This window comes from Chenopodium quinoa, unplaced genomic scaffold, assembly GCF_001683475.1.
Source record: "Chenopodium quinoa cultivar QQ74 unplaced genomic scaffold, ASM168347v1, whole genome shotgun sequence".
NCBI lineage: Eukaryota > Viridiplantae > Streptophyta > Magnoliopsida > Caryophyllales > Amaranthaceae > Chenopodium > Chenopodium quinoa.
In genome coordinates, this window is record NW_018743199.1 from 1,602,129 (window position 1) to 1,622,565 (window position 20,437).

The 20,437-nt window shown below is 37.2% G+C and overlaps 3 protein-coding genes across 3 annotated transcripts; 1 reads left to right on the forward strand and 2 right to left on the reverse strand.

Annotated features, from left to right (window-relative positions):
* The first annotated feature begins 5,806 nt into the window (after window positions 1-5,806).
* On the forward strand, window positions 5,807-6,874 carry LOC110733689 (uncharacterized protein At2g39920-like). The gene is made up of 3 exons (XM_021913776.1): window positions 5,807-6,156; window positions 6,348-6,533; window positions 6,646-6,874. Exons 1-3 carry the CDS (start codon window positions 5,807-5,809, stop codon window positions 6,872-6,874), a joined length of 765 nt encoding a protein of 254 aa, XP_021769468.1.
* A 349-nt stretch (window positions 6,875-7,223) lies between these two features.
* Window positions 7,224-9,156, reverse strand: LOC110733258 (glucan endo-1,3-beta-glucosidase 13-like). Its single transcript, XM_021913273.1, has one exon. It carries the CDS (start codon window positions 8,776-8,778, stop codon window positions 7,645-7,647), a length of 1,134 nt encoding a protein of 377 aa, XP_021768965.1. The 5' UTR covers window positions 8,779-9,156; the 3' UTR covers window positions 7,224-7,644.
* A 416-nt stretch (window positions 9,157-9,572) lies between these two features.
* LOC110733396 (uncharacterized protein At2g39910-like) lies at window positions 9,573-14,481 on the reverse strand. Its single transcript, XM_021913440.1, has 9 exons — window positions 14,088-14,481; window positions 13,521-13,983; window positions 13,340-13,426; window positions 12,327-12,517; window positions 11,424-11,619; window positions 11,271-11,335; window positions 10,843-10,944; window positions 10,651-10,744; window positions 9,573-10,061 (listed from the first exon to the last, which is right to left on the reverse strand). Exons 1-9 carry the CDS (start codon window positions 14,132-14,134, stop codon window positions 10,050-10,052), a joined length of 1,257 nt encoding a protein of 418 aa, XP_021769132.1. The 5' UTR covers window positions 14,135-14,481; the 3' UTR covers window positions 9,573-10,049.
* Between the last annotated feature and the right edge of the window lie 5,956 nt (window positions 14,482-20,437).

Below are 20,437 nucleotides of genomic sequence, written 5' to 3' on the forward strand. Positions count from 1 at the left end.
ATGGAATCGAAGCAAGTTGTAAACCGGTAAATTGGTCGTTTAAAGGCAAATTGGATGGTTCCACCCACCCAATTGGACTTCCTGAGGGTATGAGGGACCATGGTAAACATTTCGGCAATTTTAATTTTCGGGCGAAAAAAAAGTCAAAAATTTCCAAAATTGAAGGCTTATATTCACGTTTTTGAGAAATTTTGAAGGTTTCGGGCCCAGTGTTGAAAAGTCTTGAAATTCTATAGGATACATCTCGGGGTCATATAATGCCGTTTGGAACCATATATATATGATCATTATTTGTTGTCAAAAATTTTCGTGGTGGACTTGAATTAATAAAATCGGTGCAAGTTGTAAACCGGTAAATTGGTCGTTTAAAGGCAAATTGGATAGTTCCACCTGCCCAATTGGACTCTCAGTGGGAGTTAGGGACCATGGTAAACATTTCGGCAATTTTTATTTTCGGGTGAAAAAAAAGTCAAAATTTTACAAAATTGAAGGTTAATAATATCCACGTTTTTTGAGAAATTTTGAAGGTTTTGGGGCCGGTGTTGAAAATTCTTGAAATTCTATGGGATACATCTCGGGATCATATAATGCCGTTTGAACCATATATGATCATTATTTGTTGTCGTAAATGTTCGTGGTAGACTTGAATTAATGAAATCGGTGCAAGTTGTAAATCGGTAAATTGGTCGTTTAAAGGCAAATTGGATGGTTCCACCCACCCAAATGGAATCCCGCTGGGTAAGAGGGACCATGGTAAATATTTCGTCAATTTTTATTTTCGGGCGAAAAAAAGTCAAAAATTTCAAAAATTGAAGGCTAATATCCACGTTTTTTGAGAAATTTTTAAGGTTTCGGGCTCAGTGTCGAAAAGTCTTGAAATTCTATGGTTTACGTCTCGTAGTCATATAATGCCGTTGGAACAATATATGATCATTAATTGTTGTCATAAATGTTCGTGGCAGGCTTGAATTAATGAAATCGGTGCAAGTGGTAAACCGGTAAATTGGACGTTTAAAGGCAAATTGGATGGTTCCACCCACCCAGTTGGACTCCTGGAGGGTATTAGGGACCATGGTAAACATTTCGGCAATTTTTATTTCCGGGCGAAAAAAAAGTAAAAAATTTCTAAAATTGAAGGCTAATATCCACGTTTTTTGAGAAATTTTGAAGGTTTCGAACCCGGTGTCGAAAAGTCTTGTAATTTTATAGGATACATCTCGGAGTCATATAATGCCGTTGGACAATATATGATCATTAATTTTTGTCATAAATGTTCGTGGCAGACTTGAATTAATGAAATCGATGCAAGTGGTAAACCGGTAAATTGGACGTTTAAAGGGAAATTGGATGGTTTCACCCACCCAATTAGACTCCCGGAGAGTATTAGGGACCATGGTAAACATTTCGGCAAATTTTATTTTCGGGCGAAAAAAAGTCAAAAATATCCACTTTTTTGAGAAATTTTGAAGGTTTCGGGCTTGGTGTCGAAAAGTTTTGAAATTTTATAGGATACATCTCGGGGTCATATAATGCCGTTTGGAACCATATATGATCATTAATTGTTGTCATAAATGTTCGTGGTAGGTTTGAATTAATGAAATCGGTGCAAGTTTAAAACCGGTAAATTGGTCGTTTAAAGGAAAATTGGATGGTTCCACCCACCCTTTTGGACTCCATGAGGGTATTAGGGACCGTGGTAAACATTTCGGCAATTTTTATTTCCGGGCGAAAGAAAGTAAAAAATTTCCAAAATTGAAGTCCACGTTTTTATAGAAATTTTGAAGGTTTCGGGCCCGGTGTCGAAAAGTTTTGAAATTATATGTGATAGATCTCGGGGGTCATAAAATGCCTTTTGGAACCATATATGATCATTATTTGTTGTCATAAATGTTCGTGGTAGACTTGAATTAATGAAATCGGTGCAAGTTGTAAACCGGTAAATTGGTCGTTTAAAGGCAAATGGGATGGTTCCACCTACCCAATTGGACTCCCAGAGGGTATTCGGGACCATGGTAAATATTTCGGCAATTTTTATTTCCGAGAAAAAAAAGTCAATAATTTCCAATATTGAAGGCTAATATCCACGTTTTTTGAGAAATTTTGAAGATTTCGGGTCCGGTGTCGAAAGTTTTGAAATTCAATGAGATACATCTCGGGGTCATATAATGCCGTTTGAAACCATATATGATCATTATTTGTTGTCATAAATGTTCGTGGTAGACTTGAATTAATGAAATCGGTGCAAGTTGTAAACCGATAAATTTGTCGTTTAAAGGCAAATTGGATGGTTCTACCTACCTTATTGGACTCTCGGAGGGAATTAGGGACCATGGTAAACATTTCGGCAATTTTTATTTTCGGGTGAAAAAAAAGTCAAAATTTTCTAAAATTGAATGCTAATGTCCACGTTTTTTACGAAATTTTGAAGGTTTCGGGCCTGTTGTCGAAAAGTTTTGAAATTATATGTGATACATCTCGGGGTCATATAACGCCGTTTGGAACCATATATGATCATGATTTGTTGTCATAAATGTTCGTGGTAGACTTTAATTAATGAAGTCGGTGCATGTTGTAAACCGGTAAATTGGTCGTTTAAAGGCAAATTGGATGGTTCCACCCACCCAATTGGACTCCCGGAGGGTATTAGGGACCATGGTTAACATTTCGGCAATTTTTATTTCCGAAAGAAAAAAGTCAAAAATTTCCAAAATTGAAGGCTAATATCCACGTTTTTTGAGAAATTTTTAAGATTTCGGGCCCAGTGTCGAAAAGTTTTGAAATTCTATGAGATACATCTCGGGGTCATACAATGCTATTTGGAACCATATATGATCATTATTTGTTGTCATAAATGTTGGTGCTAGACTCTAATTAATGAATCGGTGCAAGTTGTAAACTGGTAAATTGGTCGTTTAAAGGCAAATTGGATAGTTCCACCTAGGGGTGAAAGTTCGGTTTTCGGTTTGGTTTTTTGCCCAAACTGAAACCGAACCACCATAATTCGGTTTCTTGATTTCGCAAACCACACTGCACCACTTTAGCGTTGAAACTGAACCAAACCAAACCACTTAAATTTCGGTTTTCTTAAAAAAAACCAAACCGCACCGAATTTTCATATCAAGCATCATAAACATCAAATTTTTCAAAAAAAAAAAAAAAAAAAAAAAAAAAAAAAAACCAAACCAAACCACACCAATCAAAACCGAACCAAAAAACAAAACCAAACCAAACCCATTTATACAAACATAATTAAACAAGTTTTAACCCAGATCCGCAAACATTCCTAGAAATATTTACTATAAAGATCGAACTGCTACAATTTCGGAAAATTTAAGATAAAACCCTAAGTTCATTGAACTAATTGTAATAAAAATCTCCGAAATATCAGAAAAAATTGGACATAAATTAGTAGAAAAAAAAACACAAACCAAATTAAAAGAAAGAAAAAGAGGAAATACCTCATATTCCACCGAAAAAGCGTCGAATTTGGGTTTTAAAGGTCAATATCGACCATGAAAACTCTAGCTCTAGAGTTTACATAGTCGAATTTGACATGAAAAACCTTTACTTGATGGTGTTCGAAATCAAAACATTTAATTTAGTTGATGGTGTTCGTTAATGGTGAAGCGAATTCGAATTTTAGACAAGAAAAACGAAAAGAACAGAGGAGAATGAAACTTTGAAAGCGAAGAAGAGGAGAGAGTATGGGCGATTGGGCGGAATCCGGGAAAAAGGAGAAGGGGAAAGGAGAGAGAAAGGATGGAAAGAGAGAGAGGGAGGCTGAGAATGATTAGGTTTTTTTTTTTTTTTTTTTACTTTATATACCTAGGGTAATTCAGATTTGGGCTAGGGTTTGATTGGGATTGGGCCTATATTTCGGTGTGGTTTGGTTTTGTTCGGTTTTTCATTTTAGAAACCGAAATCGAACCATACACCGATTTTTTTTTTTTTTTTTTAAAAACCGAAACCAAACCACATTAAAAAAAACCGAACCAAATTTCTTATTCGGTTTGGTTCGGTTTTTAAACCGAGTTTGTTTCACCCCTAGTTCCACCTACCCAATTGGACTCCCGGAGGGAGTTAGGGACCATGGTAAACATTTCGTCAATTTTTATTTTCGAGTGAAAAAAAGTCAAAATTTTCCAAAAACGCTTATTGAGAAATTTTGAAGGTTTCGGGCCAGGTGTTGAAAAGTCTTGAAATTCTATGGGATACATCTCGGGGACATATAATGTCGTTTGGAACCATATTTGATCATTATTTGTTGTTGTAAATGTTCGTGGTAGACTTGAATTAATGAAATCAGTGCAAGTTGTAAACCGGTAAATTGGCCGTTTAAAGGCAAATTGGATGGTTCCACCCATCTAATTGGACTCCCGGAGGATATTAGGGACCATGGTAAACATTTCGGCAATTTTTATTTCCGGGCGAAAAAAAAAGTAAAAAATTTCAAAAATTGAATGTTTTTTGAGAAATTTGAAGGTTTCGGGCCCGATGTCGAAAAGTTTTGAAATTTTATAGGATACATCTCGGGGTCATATAATCCCGTTTGGAACCTAACACTCTAACAATATACTCCATATCGGTATTGCTACATCATGATTCATGTCTATATGAGTGTATTTTCAAGTTTCGTTTTAAAATTACTCCTATTAAATATGTAAGTGACAACTATGAACTGATGGAGTAGTTGACAAATTTACCAAGGGTAGTTGTAGTGCTCAGAAAAATACAAAATGAACTGATTTACTAGACCTTCCTAGTTTGTAACTTTGTACCAATTCATATGAAATTCCATTTTGCGACACATAACAAATTTACTACACTTGATGAGAGATAAAATACAAATTTACTGATTTATAAGTGTTGCCAAAATCAAGCACTTTAAGGAAACTTCGTGATGGTGATGGTGATGGTGATGCATAACACTTTTGAGCTCTGACTTGTGAGCATGAAAATCATGAATCTTTATAATCTTTTCATTTCTTGCTCCCCAGTTGAGTCACAACTCACAAGCCTCCTCTCTTAATCTCGTTACCTTCTTTAGTCAAAAACTACATAGTGCTATCTTTTTAATGTGTACTCTGATCTATGTCAGGTTAATGTTGGAAGAAGCTAAGTCTGTGACGAAGGCATTTCAATCATCTGCTAGATAATCTGTTATGGACTGACTTAGTATTTTCTGATTTAAAACTAATTAAGAGATAAAAGCTTGATAATTTAGATTAATAGTGGCAAAATTTGGGTACAAAAGGATAGATTAATAGCTTAAGGCTATCACTCTCTTGATAACTTTAGGTTATCACTCTCCTAGTAACTTAAGGTTACTACTCTCAACATTTTTTCCTCATAATTCACATCCATCCTACTGCATATATTATCCCTATTTATACTAAGGTCAAGTGACTACTACCCTAAAAGCATTAGACTTCCCAAAATACCCTTCCTAATGTTGGTCTATTACATAATCCGTACTGTCTGCTGCCAATCATCACATGGAACGGGAGAACTCATTTCAAAATGTTTCTAGCGACGGAGGTTCCGGTTAGTACATATATAATGCCTTCTTAAACAGCCTCTAAAGTACTTTTCAGACAGTTATTACTCTAGGATCTTGTTGATATATATGGCCTGAAAGCATGATTACTTGATTAGTAACCTTTTGAGATTAGTGTATGACTGTTGTTGAGGTATCATTTTACTCGTTTCTGCAACCATTAGGTTTTATAGGACTTCATAACTTGTATTTATCTTACAAATTTATGCAGAGTCAGGAAGCCACAATCAATATGAGAATGGATTCTATATGTCATCCTTTGCCGCGACTGTCTTCATAGCTGGTTTCATAACTATAGGAATTTTATTGATCACTTCGTTAGTTACACTGATTGTGATGCTACAATCATGTCAAAGTCAAAGTTCTGGTATACTCGAGAGCCAGAAGTCATTCCATAATGAGGATTATTGCAAGTATTATGCTCTTTACTATACCAGGGAAGGCCAATTTGTGAGAGACTTGAACTTCAGCATTTCAATGGCTGAGAAATACTTCAGCAGTATTATTAGGCCTTACAATCATGATTTCAATGTCGTCTTAATGGACATAGATGACATCCTCCCTTCGAGTGTTCATTACAGCAAACTCTTGAAGGATAGGTAAAACTTGCATATCAAAACAGCATCAGATACTATTCTTTCCTGATCAAAGCTGTGTGCTTGTAGAATTTTTTTGCATTAAGCTCTAGTCTTGACTGCTGACATCTAGCGCTTGTGCAATATACTCAAATTGCAAAATTTGTACTTCAAATTTATATTAATAGTTGATACATGTTTTATCATGGAAGCAGTTGTAGAGATTGTAATGAAGAAGAGATCAATTTAAGGCGTATGCTTATGCTAAGCTTGTATAATAGAATTCAGGAAAGTGGATGGACTCTAATGTTGATAACAAGAACGGCACAGAAACACCAGATTGCCATCACAAAGTATCTTGTCTCAGCAGGGTATATTGGATGGACATCATTGATAACGAGGTAAGCTCATTCTTGCACAGACTGCACCTCCTACTGAGTATGTACTTTAAAACTTGTATTAATGTGCACATGCTATAGTTGATTTGAGTGGGTTATTTGCCTTTTTTCGCAGATCAACTGATGAAATGATGCTGAGTAGCCTAGAATACTTCTCAAGAAGAATAGCAGCAATAGAGAGACAAGGAAATCATATTGTTGCTGTGATTAGCAGCAGTTTGGACATCTTAGCAGGGTTTTCCATAGGAAAGCCTATTTTCAAACTTCCAAAAATAAAACTTCAGAAAAAAGAGTGTTCGAAACAACAGTTGAAGCTACCAACTAATAATTCTAAAACTAGCTAGAACAATTTGACTTAACCAAACTCCCAGCTCACATTAGTAAGGCAACTGTGCAATTAAATTAGTCATGAAAAATTGCCAACATGCTGTATGTAGGAATGTACCATTACTCAATCAATATACTACAGTAGAACTAACACTTGAATATAAAGGTTCATTTTGGTTTTAATTATGCTGGCTAGTCTTAATTATGAGTCCATTCTATCTAGCCAAGAACAACAGCTGACTGATATTGAAAGAGAAAGAGATTATCATCAAGTCCCTAATTCTATATCCGAGTTTTTCGCAATGATTTGTACTTCAATTAAACCCAAAATCTATCATATAACAAATATCAAACCAAAAGCAGAAAAATGGAATAGCTATAAGTAATATATAGTATGCAACAAAAATCTGCATTAAGTAATAACATTCAAATTACACTAAGATCATGAACAACAAAGTACCAAATATTCTAAAAAACTTAAAATGTTCATTTCATTCACTGCGTAACAAAGATTTATACAGTAATCCCAGTATCAACAATTGTTCTTCAACACACTACTACTCGTATAATATTCCTAAACCAGTGATCAACAAGCTCAGAACAACCACTGATTTCTACAATTCTTTACATCAATCAATGAACTCAACCTCAAACATCTAACAACAAAAAATTGAACAAGAAACTAACAGGAAGCATGAAATGCCTAATTGAATTATTGAAATCCAACCAAAAGTCAGATTCTACTAAATCAGGCATCAATTCTCAGTAAGAGGGTAGTAAGAGTTGCTTACAGTAAAGCAAGAACAACCAAAGATACTGCAAGAATCTTCCAGAAACCATTGCTCTCAGCATTTCTGTAGGACCTACTATAGTCAAGATCATACTTGCTGGTCAAGTTAGGGTAGAAAATCCCCCATTGCCGGAATGAAGCATTGCTGTTTCCTTGATCCCTTTCCTTATCAAACAGCTCATAGATGTAAACCCCAGAAACCCCTTCTTTCTTCAGAGGTGTACCAACCCCAGATTTAAGATGCTTGAGCAAACCTCTCAGATACATTTCGGCGAACACCTGGTTGGCATTATTCTCCTCCGAGATTGCAGGTGCATTCGGCCACCCGGTTTCGGTTACGACAACCGGAATATTCTCATGCCCGGCGACCGCCATTGCCGACAGAACCGCATCAACCAAGGTATCAAAGAGATTCTGGTACCGTACTCCGGTGGTCGGATCATCCACAAAACTGTACCGACTTTTTTGAAACAGAGCATACCCAAGAACAACCTCATGGTTCAACCGGTAAAAATCGTACGGATGAATATTCACCAAGAAAGAGGAATTCGCTTCTTCCAAGAAATCCAGCAATGGCCGGATTAAGTGTTCGTTTAGCGGTTCACTGAACTCAGCAGAAGAAGGGGGGAAAGCAGAGGTGATGAGAGGGATGAGAGAGAAAGTGGATGAGACAGAGATTCGACGAATACCCAGCTCGTGAAGCGCAACATGGATGTTGCGAATGGCGGGTAGAAGAGCGTCGGCGAGGTCGTCGGAGGAAGAGAGGATGTCGGAGCCGACGGAAATGGCGGAGATGTTTGCGCGAGGGTAGAAGGGGACGACGTGGGTGTAAAGCCAAACGGCGGCGTTGGAGCGATTAGCGGCGAGAGAGTGGACGAGGGTGTTGGGGATGCAGAGGAGGAGTGAAACAGAGGAGTATGAGAAGGCTCGAATTAGGTTTGGGTCAGGGTCAATGAGTCGAACGGCGGCGATTCTATTGCGGTTGACGGCGGCGGAAATGTGTTCAGGGGTGGCGGAAAATGGGTGGTGTTGGATTGTAACGCCGATAGTTGGGGTTGAGGTGGTGAGAGAAAAGGAAGTGATGGTGGTTAGGAGGAAGAGGAGAGAGAATTTCAGGGGAAAAAACGCCATTGTTGTGAGCTTGAGCAGAGAATATTGCAGAATTATGAAAATGGTGTTTGAGAGAGAGAGAAGGAAAGTTCTGGAGGAGTGAGAAAATGGGTGTTTGTGGGTTTATATAATGAAGTGAGTTGCAGAGGGAGAGGGAAGAGTTTGTTACAGAGGAGGGAAGAGTGAGGAGAGAGAAAGGAAGGAAAGTTTGTTTGAGTTTTGGCGGTTATTTGAGTTTGTTTCAACGAGAGGGTTTTGATTCGTTACGGTTAGGGTGTATGGTATTACGGAGTATACTATTAGGGAATAAACGAGTTGTATTATGATTTTGGGGTTTTTTTTTTCGGGTCCGTTTGACATTATTATGATTTTCATTTTTTTTGGTTTTATATTTTTAAAATTATATAATGTATTTCATAAAAAATAATTAAATTTATTAAAAACGCCATTATTCTAAAAATTGACAATAAAAAACTGAAAACACTTTTTGTGATTTTTTTTTTTTTTGAAAGAAAACTAAACAAAGAACAAAGACCGATGAGCTCTTCCATTTTTGTTTGGTTTTCAAACAAATATTTAAAATTGAGAAATGAGTAATTATAAGTTTATGTTTATTGTTAAATAAAATTAAGTTTAGCAAAAATTAATTTCAAGCAATTAATTCAAGGAAGAATTATAAAGGTAAATACTCTATAAGTAATTACGGGTACAAGTTTTATCAATACTCCGTAACTTAGATTAAATTGAAATAATTTAAGTGTGAAGTCTGTGAACTCCTTGGAAAAAGGCGAGTGAACGTCATGGTGCAACACTAGTAAGAACCCTTTCCATGAGTGATTGAATAATGTAAGTGAAGACGTTGTGCTCAATAGTTACAGAGGACAATTGTTGACTCCAATATATCACCTTTTTTTTTTTTTTTTGAATAAACACAGCTCCAAAGGGAAAAAAAAGAAAAAAAAAGCTGAATATTTAGTACATGCCTACATGTAGATGAAACCAAAGTGAGACTAAAATATAGCATAATCCTGATTCCAGAATGATGTCCTCTTACTCCGTATATAATCAGCAGCCTCTTTAATATTGCAAAGCCCGGGTGACTCAAGTGCCAACCTATCCAAAGCCTCCAATATCAATGTCCCTCGACTCCTCTCAAGTGTTGGGCTGCAATACGATGTTTTCTGATAAACACTTCAAGGCTTAAGCCCTTGGTAGTGCAAAGGAATGCATATCAAATCTATTTGAGTCTTCAAGTCTCAAGTGTTGTGCTGCATTTATGAGCACCATAGTGTTCATTGGAGAACCTGCATTGCACCAGAATAGCATGCACATCAGATTTGTTTTGCCTCATTGAGGCCACAAAATGCTCCATAAAGCAGAGCAGCAAAGAATAGTAGTAAGAGACAGGGCTTGATATAGGAAGATATAGAACAACAGCAGGAAACAAAGCTTTTAGCAAGGCAGAAAACCCATAGGGATGGGTCTTGTGCTCATTTACCAATGTGCTAAAAGAGATAATGGTGACCGCTGATCCGCTATATGGTTCACACCTTGTATGTGACGGATTTTGTTCACCCTATTAACAACTTTCCGCCTATTGTTGTACAGAGTACAAACATAGTTTTTTAAATCTTTTCCTCTGAAATCTCATTCAAATACTTGTGGGGTTCATTTTATAACCATGAACTCAAGAAAAATCCAGCAACTATAGCATAAATTTGGCAAATAAGAACACTCATGAATAGTTATTTTTTATATTTAAGATAACTCTTCCTGTGAAGAATTATTCCAAGATGGAGGAAAGCAACAGATTCAACTTTCCCGTCACAAGTTTGGAACTGGGAGCCCTATAATTAGATAAGACAAATGCAAAGGAAGAGCAAGAATTCTTACCGGAAAACCATTTGTAATGGACTGAACAAGAGTCCCCAAGTTTGGGTCATCCTTGTACTTCTCCCAAGTCACTTCAAACTGCAGCCCTTTGGATCTTTGGGTTACAGAAGAAAAACAAAGATTTATCAAACACATCACCTCTCAAACAAAATAATGGCAACGTAACAAATAACTATCGGTATCTGTCCTTACTGCTGAAGCAGGATCATTATATGATAAATATGTACTCTTATATCATCTCGAGCAGTTTTCAAAGCAGCCTCCTTATATAGAATGGCTAGTTCATCCACTAACCTGCAATTAAAGATTGAAGTGATAAAAAAACCAGATGGCTCTCAGACTTTCAGTTACACACAAGGAAATTGAGGGTTTTCAAGGTGGTATCAAGACTCTCAGCCATCACATTAATTGATCAAACAAATACAACATTGTAGCCACTTGCTAAAACAACAATCATGGCCAGTATGTCATACAATCCCAGATATATACTATTGCCATATTTGAATGTTCAGTAACATACATACAGAAGAACAATTTCACCGGCATATAAACTATTAGCCAATAATAAAAGGCCAATATGGCATGCACACATGCAGTGCAGGACAGTAATGCTGACTCACCTTATAGTGTGTGGACTGCTCCTTAACCATGTCAATTTCACAACTGTGTAGATACTTTCAAGGGCCTATAACAATTTTGAGACCATTTAAAAGTTCCATTTACATACCATAAAAATTGATGTTTAGGCTAAAGTGCAATAAATTAGAGGTTACCAATAGAACAGTTTCATCGTCATCAGCATGCACCCATTGGAAGAAAAGGGGAAACAAACGTCTGAAGTGAGCTAGCAGAACAAGACCAACACAGCAGAAGAGTGGTTGAACAAGTTTCAGCCATGCAATACGGCGCTTCTTGTCCCTAGGTTGGCGCTCTAAATGACCTAGCATATCATTTAAAAGCCTCTCAAACCTGTGTAAAATGACCATAACTATGAATAAATAGGCTACATTATCACAAATTTACATATACTGAAAATTTTATTTCATCTATATAGTAGTATAACTCTTATTTATACAAGTCGTATGAACCCATGGTGCTAAATAAATGAATACACAAATAAATCTCAAAGTCCAACTTGAAACAGGAAAGGTAGTAATAGTCAGTCATTAACAACGATAATTAAAAATCTCAAATTACACTCACACTTGACAGCAAACTCAAGGAAATACCAGACAGCAACTAATAATAGCTATATAACATCCAAAGGCCAAATTTTTTATAATTCACCTTAACACAAAAGGACCAGCTCATTTGGACTTTCAAGCTTATGAAACTTCACATGAGAAAGTGAGCAAGTAGCTGACTATGAAATCAGAGACAGGAGTAGAGTTACAGAACTCTAGGCACAGCCTTTTCACAATTAATCCTAAATAATTTTTTAAAGAGAAATCGAAGCATAAAAAATGATATTCATACAACAAACGCCAAAAAAAAAATTGTCAAATTGAGCAGATATTTGGATAGCATTTAACCTAACTCCAAAATAAAATAACACTGCATATATGATAGCCATCAATAGTATCAACCAAATGTTTCTTCATGCTTCATTTATATATATTTTTTTAAAAGTTACAACATACAAAATCCTACAAGTTGCAGACTAGAGGAATACATACCAAGGGCTACGAGGGTTGTTCCTCTGCAAACAGGTCACAAAACATACTGACATCTCAACAGCAAGGTGCCATATCTCATCATCTGAAACAATATTGTGACAGCATGCATCCAGAATCACATCTCCATATCCGCCAAGATCAGCAGTATTGACATTTTTAGCTACATGTATGAAGCTGCTCATTCCTTGACCCTAGGTTCAACCAAAACAAAAAAAAGCTCAAATCAAAAACCTAAAAGTATCTCATAAAGTGCCATATATTATATTAGAAAAATGGATAAATGCAGGCTGAGCAAGAAAAACTTGGCAGGACTACATTGTGGCCATGTTTTCATTTACAAGATTTAATCACAAGATCGACTATGTGTAGTCGTGTAGTAGAAATTACAAAGATTGACTATGATACACACATTTAGAAAATATGCCTCTCTGATTAATTTTCCTAGCACACAAACCCTTCCCTCCCTGGATGCCCCCCCCCCCTCTCTCACATACACATTTTTCATCCAACTGTGTTCTTCAAAAGTCTTGTATGAGTAATATAAGCAAGAGAATATTCCATGTCAACATATGTATTGAACAATAAAAAAAAAATTTCCTCCTGCAATTCTTACCCAAGATTTTAGAAAACATAAATTTCATCGTTGCTAAGAGTATGTTACATTCACCATTGATTAACATATTTTCAAACAGTTCATACAATATCAACAGCTATAAGAAATTGTTACTAGTTCACAACCCATTTCGTGATTTGAAACGAAATTTTTTCTCAAATGCAACATATTTTCAAACAGTTGATATAATATCAACAGCAATAAGAACTTGACAACTTGTTACTAATTCCACAACCATTTCGCGATTCGAAATGAAATTTTTTTCCCAAATGCAATGTAATAGGCTGAAACACATAGAACCATACCAAATATTTTCATAATTTCACCATTTACTGAAACAAATACAATCAACCAACCAAATAAGCAAACAAGCCAATGTGAAATATTATTAAGAACATACTTTCACTTCAGAAGACCAGTGATCAAGAGCTGTAAGCCCGCATGGAATAATCAAACCACATAATTTCCCTAATTCTGGATTCTTAACCTGAAAACACCAAATCACATGAATTAAATAATTTTCAAAAAAATCATAAACCCCTAATTTGAATCATCATAAATTTAAAAAACCCTAAATAAACCTGTGAGACAAACCAACTAAGCTGATAAGCAGCAACAATGGCGTAAGAAGTAGGAACCCTAGAAGACGCCGCAGAAATTTCATCACCACCAATGGAACTCTCCTTAATCGTTTCCTTAATCAACGGGATAACTTCCGGCATTAAATCAATAACCAATCTCGTATCGGATCTCAAATACGGGTGAGAATCGCCATAAACAGCTTCCGAAAGAGCTTTAATAGCCAAATGCGACGCAACAATGAGACGTTCAGGAATCCAGCTTAGAAGAGGTGAAGTTGAAGCGTATGAAGAAGATATCAATGCACAGAGGAGACAGAAATCCCTAATTTGAGGGAGAATGTTGGTGGAATTGGGGGTTTTGGAAGGAAGAAGGGATTGAAAGAGAGATTTGATGGAAACATCGTGGGATTCAGGGGGATTGTAAGGAGTTGTTGAAAGAAGTTCTTGAATTGGTTGAGATAACCTGTGAAAAATTGCAGAAACAATAAAGGGTTAATTATATGCAGAAGAAGGTGGAGGTGGGAAGGAGAAGGAGAAGGAGAAGAAGAAGCCATGGGAGGAGCTTACTCTGTTAGTTTTTGGTGACTAATAAGTGTTGATAAATTTGTCGACATTTTTGTTGGCGATTGAATTGAATTTTGTGGAAGATTTCTTAATTTTTTTTGGTACGAGTATTTGAATAGTGTAATGGACTATTGGAGGGTTGATTATTTGATTCAAGTGATTGAGTGGGTCGGTGTAAGAAGCTTGTGGGTTGCATGAAATTTAGTGGGCTGTATTAGGGCTTGAATCACCTAATAACGACTTGGGTCATTGTATCAAGATTCAAGAGACAAGAGTATTGAGAGTTATGTTATGGTATCATTATTTGTAGTCCCTTTGCAGCTCGTTTGCACTACTATTTAGTAGGGGTGAGCAAACACTCAGGATTCCCTAATCGGAACTGAAACCTGTTTAAAACCGTAATCAAAAGTTGTATAAGACGTTTCGGTTTCGGGTAGCAAAATGGAGAACCTGTTGCAACAAGTTTCGATTCAGGTTCTTAATTTTTTGGAATCGGAACATATAGGGTATCCTGTAACCTGATTAAACTATCACTTAATTCAAATTATACACCAATTCTAACTTATTTTTAAATAATAAATTACAATTATAAATATATGTATTAAAATTTGTTAGACAACTGTTAGTTTGTTTTTATTTGCAAGGTGTAAAAATTATAAATTAGTGACCAACCAATTTTTTGTTTTAAAAAATCCTTAAAAAGCTAGTAAGTATATTACCAGACAAGGTATCCTAAATCGAAACCGAAACCTGTGTTCAACAGATTTCGATTCCGATTCCCATTTTAACCTAATAAGCTAATTATTCAATAAGTTAATTTCAAAAAGCTCTTATAATGAGCTTTTCCTAAAATAGCATTTTGAGCCTAAGAGCTTTTTTTTTTTTAACAAAAAAAAAAAAGGTATTTACTAAACTCTCAAAATGACTTTTTTAATTGGCCAATCATATAATAGGGCTCAATAAGCTAAAAAAAATTTTCCAAACAAGACCATTAACTTTCAATTTGCCTGATTTATATTAAATACGACTTTATAAGGACTAGTCACTAGCAAACTACAAGATAGAGAGTAAATCATTTTGAAATTAATTTTCTCATCAAATTTTACAAGAATACTATATCTAGGTATACAACTTATAACTTAAATTGATTACTCAATTTTAATCTGGATAGTCTTCAGCATCATAAATTTGATGAGAATTAATTTCAAAATAAAGAAATTATTTAATATGAAAGTTTTCTTAAGGAAAATACATATTAATATGAATTACCTAACAAAACTTGGTTAGCATACTCAATTTTGTTAATTAATACTATGTAGTATGGATATGAAATTAAGTTTTAATCAAATCAAGACATGATATTTTCTTATCAAATTAGATCATTTCAAAGTACAAAAATTCAGATAAAAATAAGTTTATTGAAGATACCTTACCTCAATAAAAACCTTAAAATATCAAATTTATAATATAAACTCAAAAATTTAATCAGTAAATATGAAAGTGACTCTAACCAAGCTTAATTGGAACCACTAATTTACAACATCATCCTTAAGTGGCAATTTATTGTCATCATGTAGTGAAAACCTAAGGCTAAGATGGGATTTTTTTCCCAAATTAAGCTTTATACGGAAATTATTTACGAAATTGGTCTCCTGGCAAAAGTATTTCCCAAACTAAGCTTCTGAGGTGAAACGCTGTCTCGGACAGCGTTTTACACTCAGTTTTTTAAAAAAAAAATCAAGACATAAAACGCTGCCTCAGGCAGCGTTTTATGGTAGTTTGACTTTTTTCAAAAACTTCGTATTTCATACCTGTTTTATACAAATAAACGCTGCCTGAGGCAGCGTTTATATCTTTAAATGAAACGCTGCCTCAGGCAGCGTTTAATGTACAAGCATAAAACGCAGCCTGAGGCAGCGTTTTTATCTGTACATTAAACGCTGCCTCAGGCAGCGTTTCTTGCGGGAATTATAACGAATTCCAGGCCTTTTTTTTCTCAATCTCTTTCACGCAATTTACACTCTCTCTCTCTCACTAACTCTCATTGTCAGCAACAAAGAACCACAGCCGTTGCCAACGCCTCCCCTGCCGTGCCGCCGCCCCTGCCGCCGCCAAAGTGAACGGAAGTTGTTGCCGGCATTGTCTCACTCACTCTTTAAATCCGGGTAAACCCTAAATTCGTAGTACATTGTTGAATTTTACATTGAATAGTTGGTAGTAGATAGTTGTTGTATGTTGTAGCAAATTGTGATGTAAATTGTATTAATTTGTTGCTAATTAGTAATGAAATGTGATAAATTGTTGATAATTATTGATGATAATGTGGTACATTGTTGAGGAAAAATATAGACGAAAGTGTTGATTAAATTGTCGACGAAATTGTTGATGAAATTGTCAATGATAATGTGGTTTGTTTTTGATGAAATTCTTGATGAAATTCTTGATGGTAATGTGGTCTATTATTGTGAAAAAAATGATAAAATTGTTGATGGTAATGCGGTATTAGTATGTTGATAGTTGTATGCGGTACTAAGAGTTTATGAAATTGGTGATGAAAATGTTGATAATGAGAATGGACTTGTTTCATTGTTGTCATATTAGCTACACATGTAGGTTCTCGAAATTTGATATAACTTTCCATTATCGAAGCTATGTATGTTATGTATTGTTAAATTAGGGTTTTTTGACGTTGTTTTAGAATTCGATTATCCTTAAATGTGTTTTGGTTGGTATGTAGAATATGGCTTCACAAAATGTAGTGTTGTTATGCCGGTGGGGAGGTGAAATTATGTGTGATGGATCAAATGTTGAGTACAGTGGAGGGAATATGGAACTTATAACACTTGAACTGAACATGACTGTGAATGATCTGATGAATGAGGTTCACAGTAGTATCGGCTCAAACCCAATGAATGCTGAACTGAACCTTAAAATGAGGTGTGAGACTGGGCATGGGGTTCAAGTGTTACCTGTCTCCACAAACAAACATTTAAAAGCTTTGAGAAGCATTGTTACAATGAAGGGTGTTCCCAATGAGATATATGTAGAAACAGTGCCTATATGTACCCAACAAAGTACTTGGGTAGAACAACATCCTACATATGTCTCCGATTACAACACCGCGTCCTTCCAAGGCCCTTCAAACCACATTCCATCAAATGAATATGGGATGGGAACTTTCAGTCGCTTGCTGCATGATGATCAATTTCAGATGCCGTTTAGTCCTCATATAGCATCACCTGCACATGCGGGGGGTTGTGTGACAATGTTCGGCCAATCCGGTCCTTCAACATCAAACACCGTGGCTCCGTCACCGATGCGAGATGAGGTTCAAGAATCACCGTCTCAAGAAGACCCAAGTCATTTTGATAATATTGTGAATAACGAATTGTCGGTGTACGATGTGTATGCGGATACAGATGATGAGGATGATAATGGGGAGGATTATGATAGGCTTGATGACATGGATCTTGAAGATGGGCAGATGGAAATTGATGAGCCCTTGGTTAGAACTGCAGTACCCTGGTTTATTCAGATAAATGAGAATTATGAAGTTGATGAGTATTGGGCCAATTCAGGGAGTCATACATCATTTGTTCCAGGAGGAGAATTCAAGAAGGGGATGTACTTTGACAGTAAGAAAACGCTTCAAGAAATGGTGAAGATGTATTCTATACAGAGAAATCAATTCTACACCACAGTGACCTCAAATGAGAGTGTCCTTCATCTGCGTTGCAAGAAGAAATGTGGATGGTCTCTAAGGGGTACCAGGACAAGTGAGCACTCGCGTGGCTTCACCATAGTCACATACAAAGGCCCGCATCGGGAGAACTGTGTTACCGAATTACTATCTAATGATCACCCACACTTGGATTCGTCCATAATACTGAGTTTGTGAAGTCCTTTGTGCAGAAAGATCCGACTCTAAAAGTTGAATTCATTCAGGAACTCATCTCCAAGCAATTCCATTTTGAAGTTCCTTATAAAAGAGCATGGTATGCCAAGGACAAAGCCATCACTCAAATTTTTGGGGATTGGGAGAGTTCTTACAGCAGAATTCCTCAGTTCATGCAAGCACTGCAACAGTCAAACCAGAGAACCGTAGTCATATGGAAACACAAAGCTCTAGTGGAGGGTAGGTATACCAGCAAAATGGAAGTATTTGAACGAGTGTTTTGAGCATTTGGTCCTTGTATCGATGGTTTCAAACATTGTATGCCTGTTATCTGTATCGATGGGACGCACTTGTACGGGAATTATAAAGGAACACTTTTGGTTGCTACAGGTGTGGATGGAAACTTCCAAGTATTTCCACTAGCATTTGCGTTGGTTGAGGGGGAAAACATTTCTAGCTGGTCTTGGTTTATGAGCTGTCTTCGGGATAGAGTTACGCAACGAGATGGCTTGTGTGTTATATTTGATCGACATGCAGGGATTATTGCAGCAATGAATGATCCTAACATTGGATTCACTCAACCCCGGGCCTACCACAGGTTTTGTGTTCGTCACTTAGCTTCAAACTTGAAATCTCACGTGCGAAGCACCATCACGAGAGATACGTTCAAGGCTGCTGCGTACCAAAGACAAGAAAGAAAACTGCAAGCTGACTTGTTTTCGATTGGTCAGGCATGTACGAAATCGTTATAGTATATTGCCCAAGTGTCGTTTCCTACGTGGTCTTTGTTTCACGACGGTGGTCGCAGACATGGGATATGTACAACAAACTTCTCTGAGACATTTAACAATGTTTTGAAAGGTGCTCGGTTCATGCCAGTTATGTCCCTTGTTGAGTTAACTTTCCACAGAGTTAACAGGGTACTTCACCTTAAGAAGAGAATCTGCTGAGACCAGGGCCGAACAGGGACTTGCATATCCCCAAAAGTCACTGCTATTTTGGAGAAGAACACAGCAAAAGCAAGATACCACAAGGTGGATGCCTATAACCGTCGGCTGCACATTTACCAAGTGATGACGCATAGGGGGGAGCGAGTTGGTAGAAAGGGAGGCCATAGACACACTGTTAACTTCCAGTTGAGAACCTGTACATGCAACAAACCCCTGATATTCCACCTTCCATGCTCTCATGTTCTAGCAGTGTGTGCGACTTATTCACTGTCCGAGAGGCCGTGGGTGGACCCTTTCCTGCAATCGGATGCGTATATGAACACGTATGCACCACAGTTCTGGCCTATTCCATGTGAGACCACTTGGACGCAGTACATAGGACCTAGACTCATCCCGGACGTCAGCATGGTAAGAGGAAAAGGTCGGCCAAAGTCAAAGCGCATACGCAATGAAATGGATGACACTAACCGACCTAGGACTAAATGCAGCCGCTGTCACCAACAAGGTCACAATCGCAAAACGTGCCCAGCTAGATCAACCGAAACATAAGGTTGTAATTGTTTAGCTATAGTAGTAGAACAGTAGATTCATGTAGTAGTTGATTAATGACGTTATGTAACATTTGTAACGCTTGGATTATATTTGAGATTTGGTGACTTATATTTCGTACTTGTCTTTTACCTGTGACAGTCATGTCAATTTCATTGACTAGTAATTCTGTTTTTTAATTGGTTTGGCCATATTGTTTTGAATGAACAGATATCATGGTCAGACACGATCGGATACCAGGACCACTTGACCCTTCTGTCCTTACACTGCAGGATAAACATCGGAGTGTTGACATATGGGAGCAGACGGTAATTTCTCACGTGCCATTTTATATACAGATTTGTCTTGTTTTTTTGTATACTTGACCCTTATTTACAGATTTTAAATGAATTACCAGGTGGACATAGCGGAAATGTTGGGGTGCAGGCACTTGAGGTCCAGCTGGGCAGTCGATCCACGCGTTCTTCAGTACGTCGACTGGGTTGGCTTTGGTGGTATTCATCGCGTGGGCTACAGAGAAATAGATCGAGGGCTTATCACAGCATTAGTTGAGAGATGGAGGCAGGAGACACACTCCTTCCATCTTCCTGTGGGGGAGGCGACAGTCACACTGCGGGACGTCGCGATACTCACACGCCTTCCCATCCATGGGAATGCAGTGACAGGGGGTGTGGTACTTGACCCCGCAGGTTTAGTAGGTCGGGTTTTAGGGGTTCAGCCAGAGCCAAACGAGATCAGGGGCAGCGCGCTGAGGACCGGTTGGCTACGCGACACTTTTGGACATTTACCTCAGGACGCTGACGACGCCATAGTGCAGAGATACGCCCGAGCTTACTTGTTCCTGCTCATCTCGGGCGTGCTCTTTGGAAACAAGAGCGGAAGCCATCTTCAGATTATTTACCTGCAGCTGTTAGACCACGACTGGGATGAGATCCGTGGAAACAGTTGGGGTAGTGCTT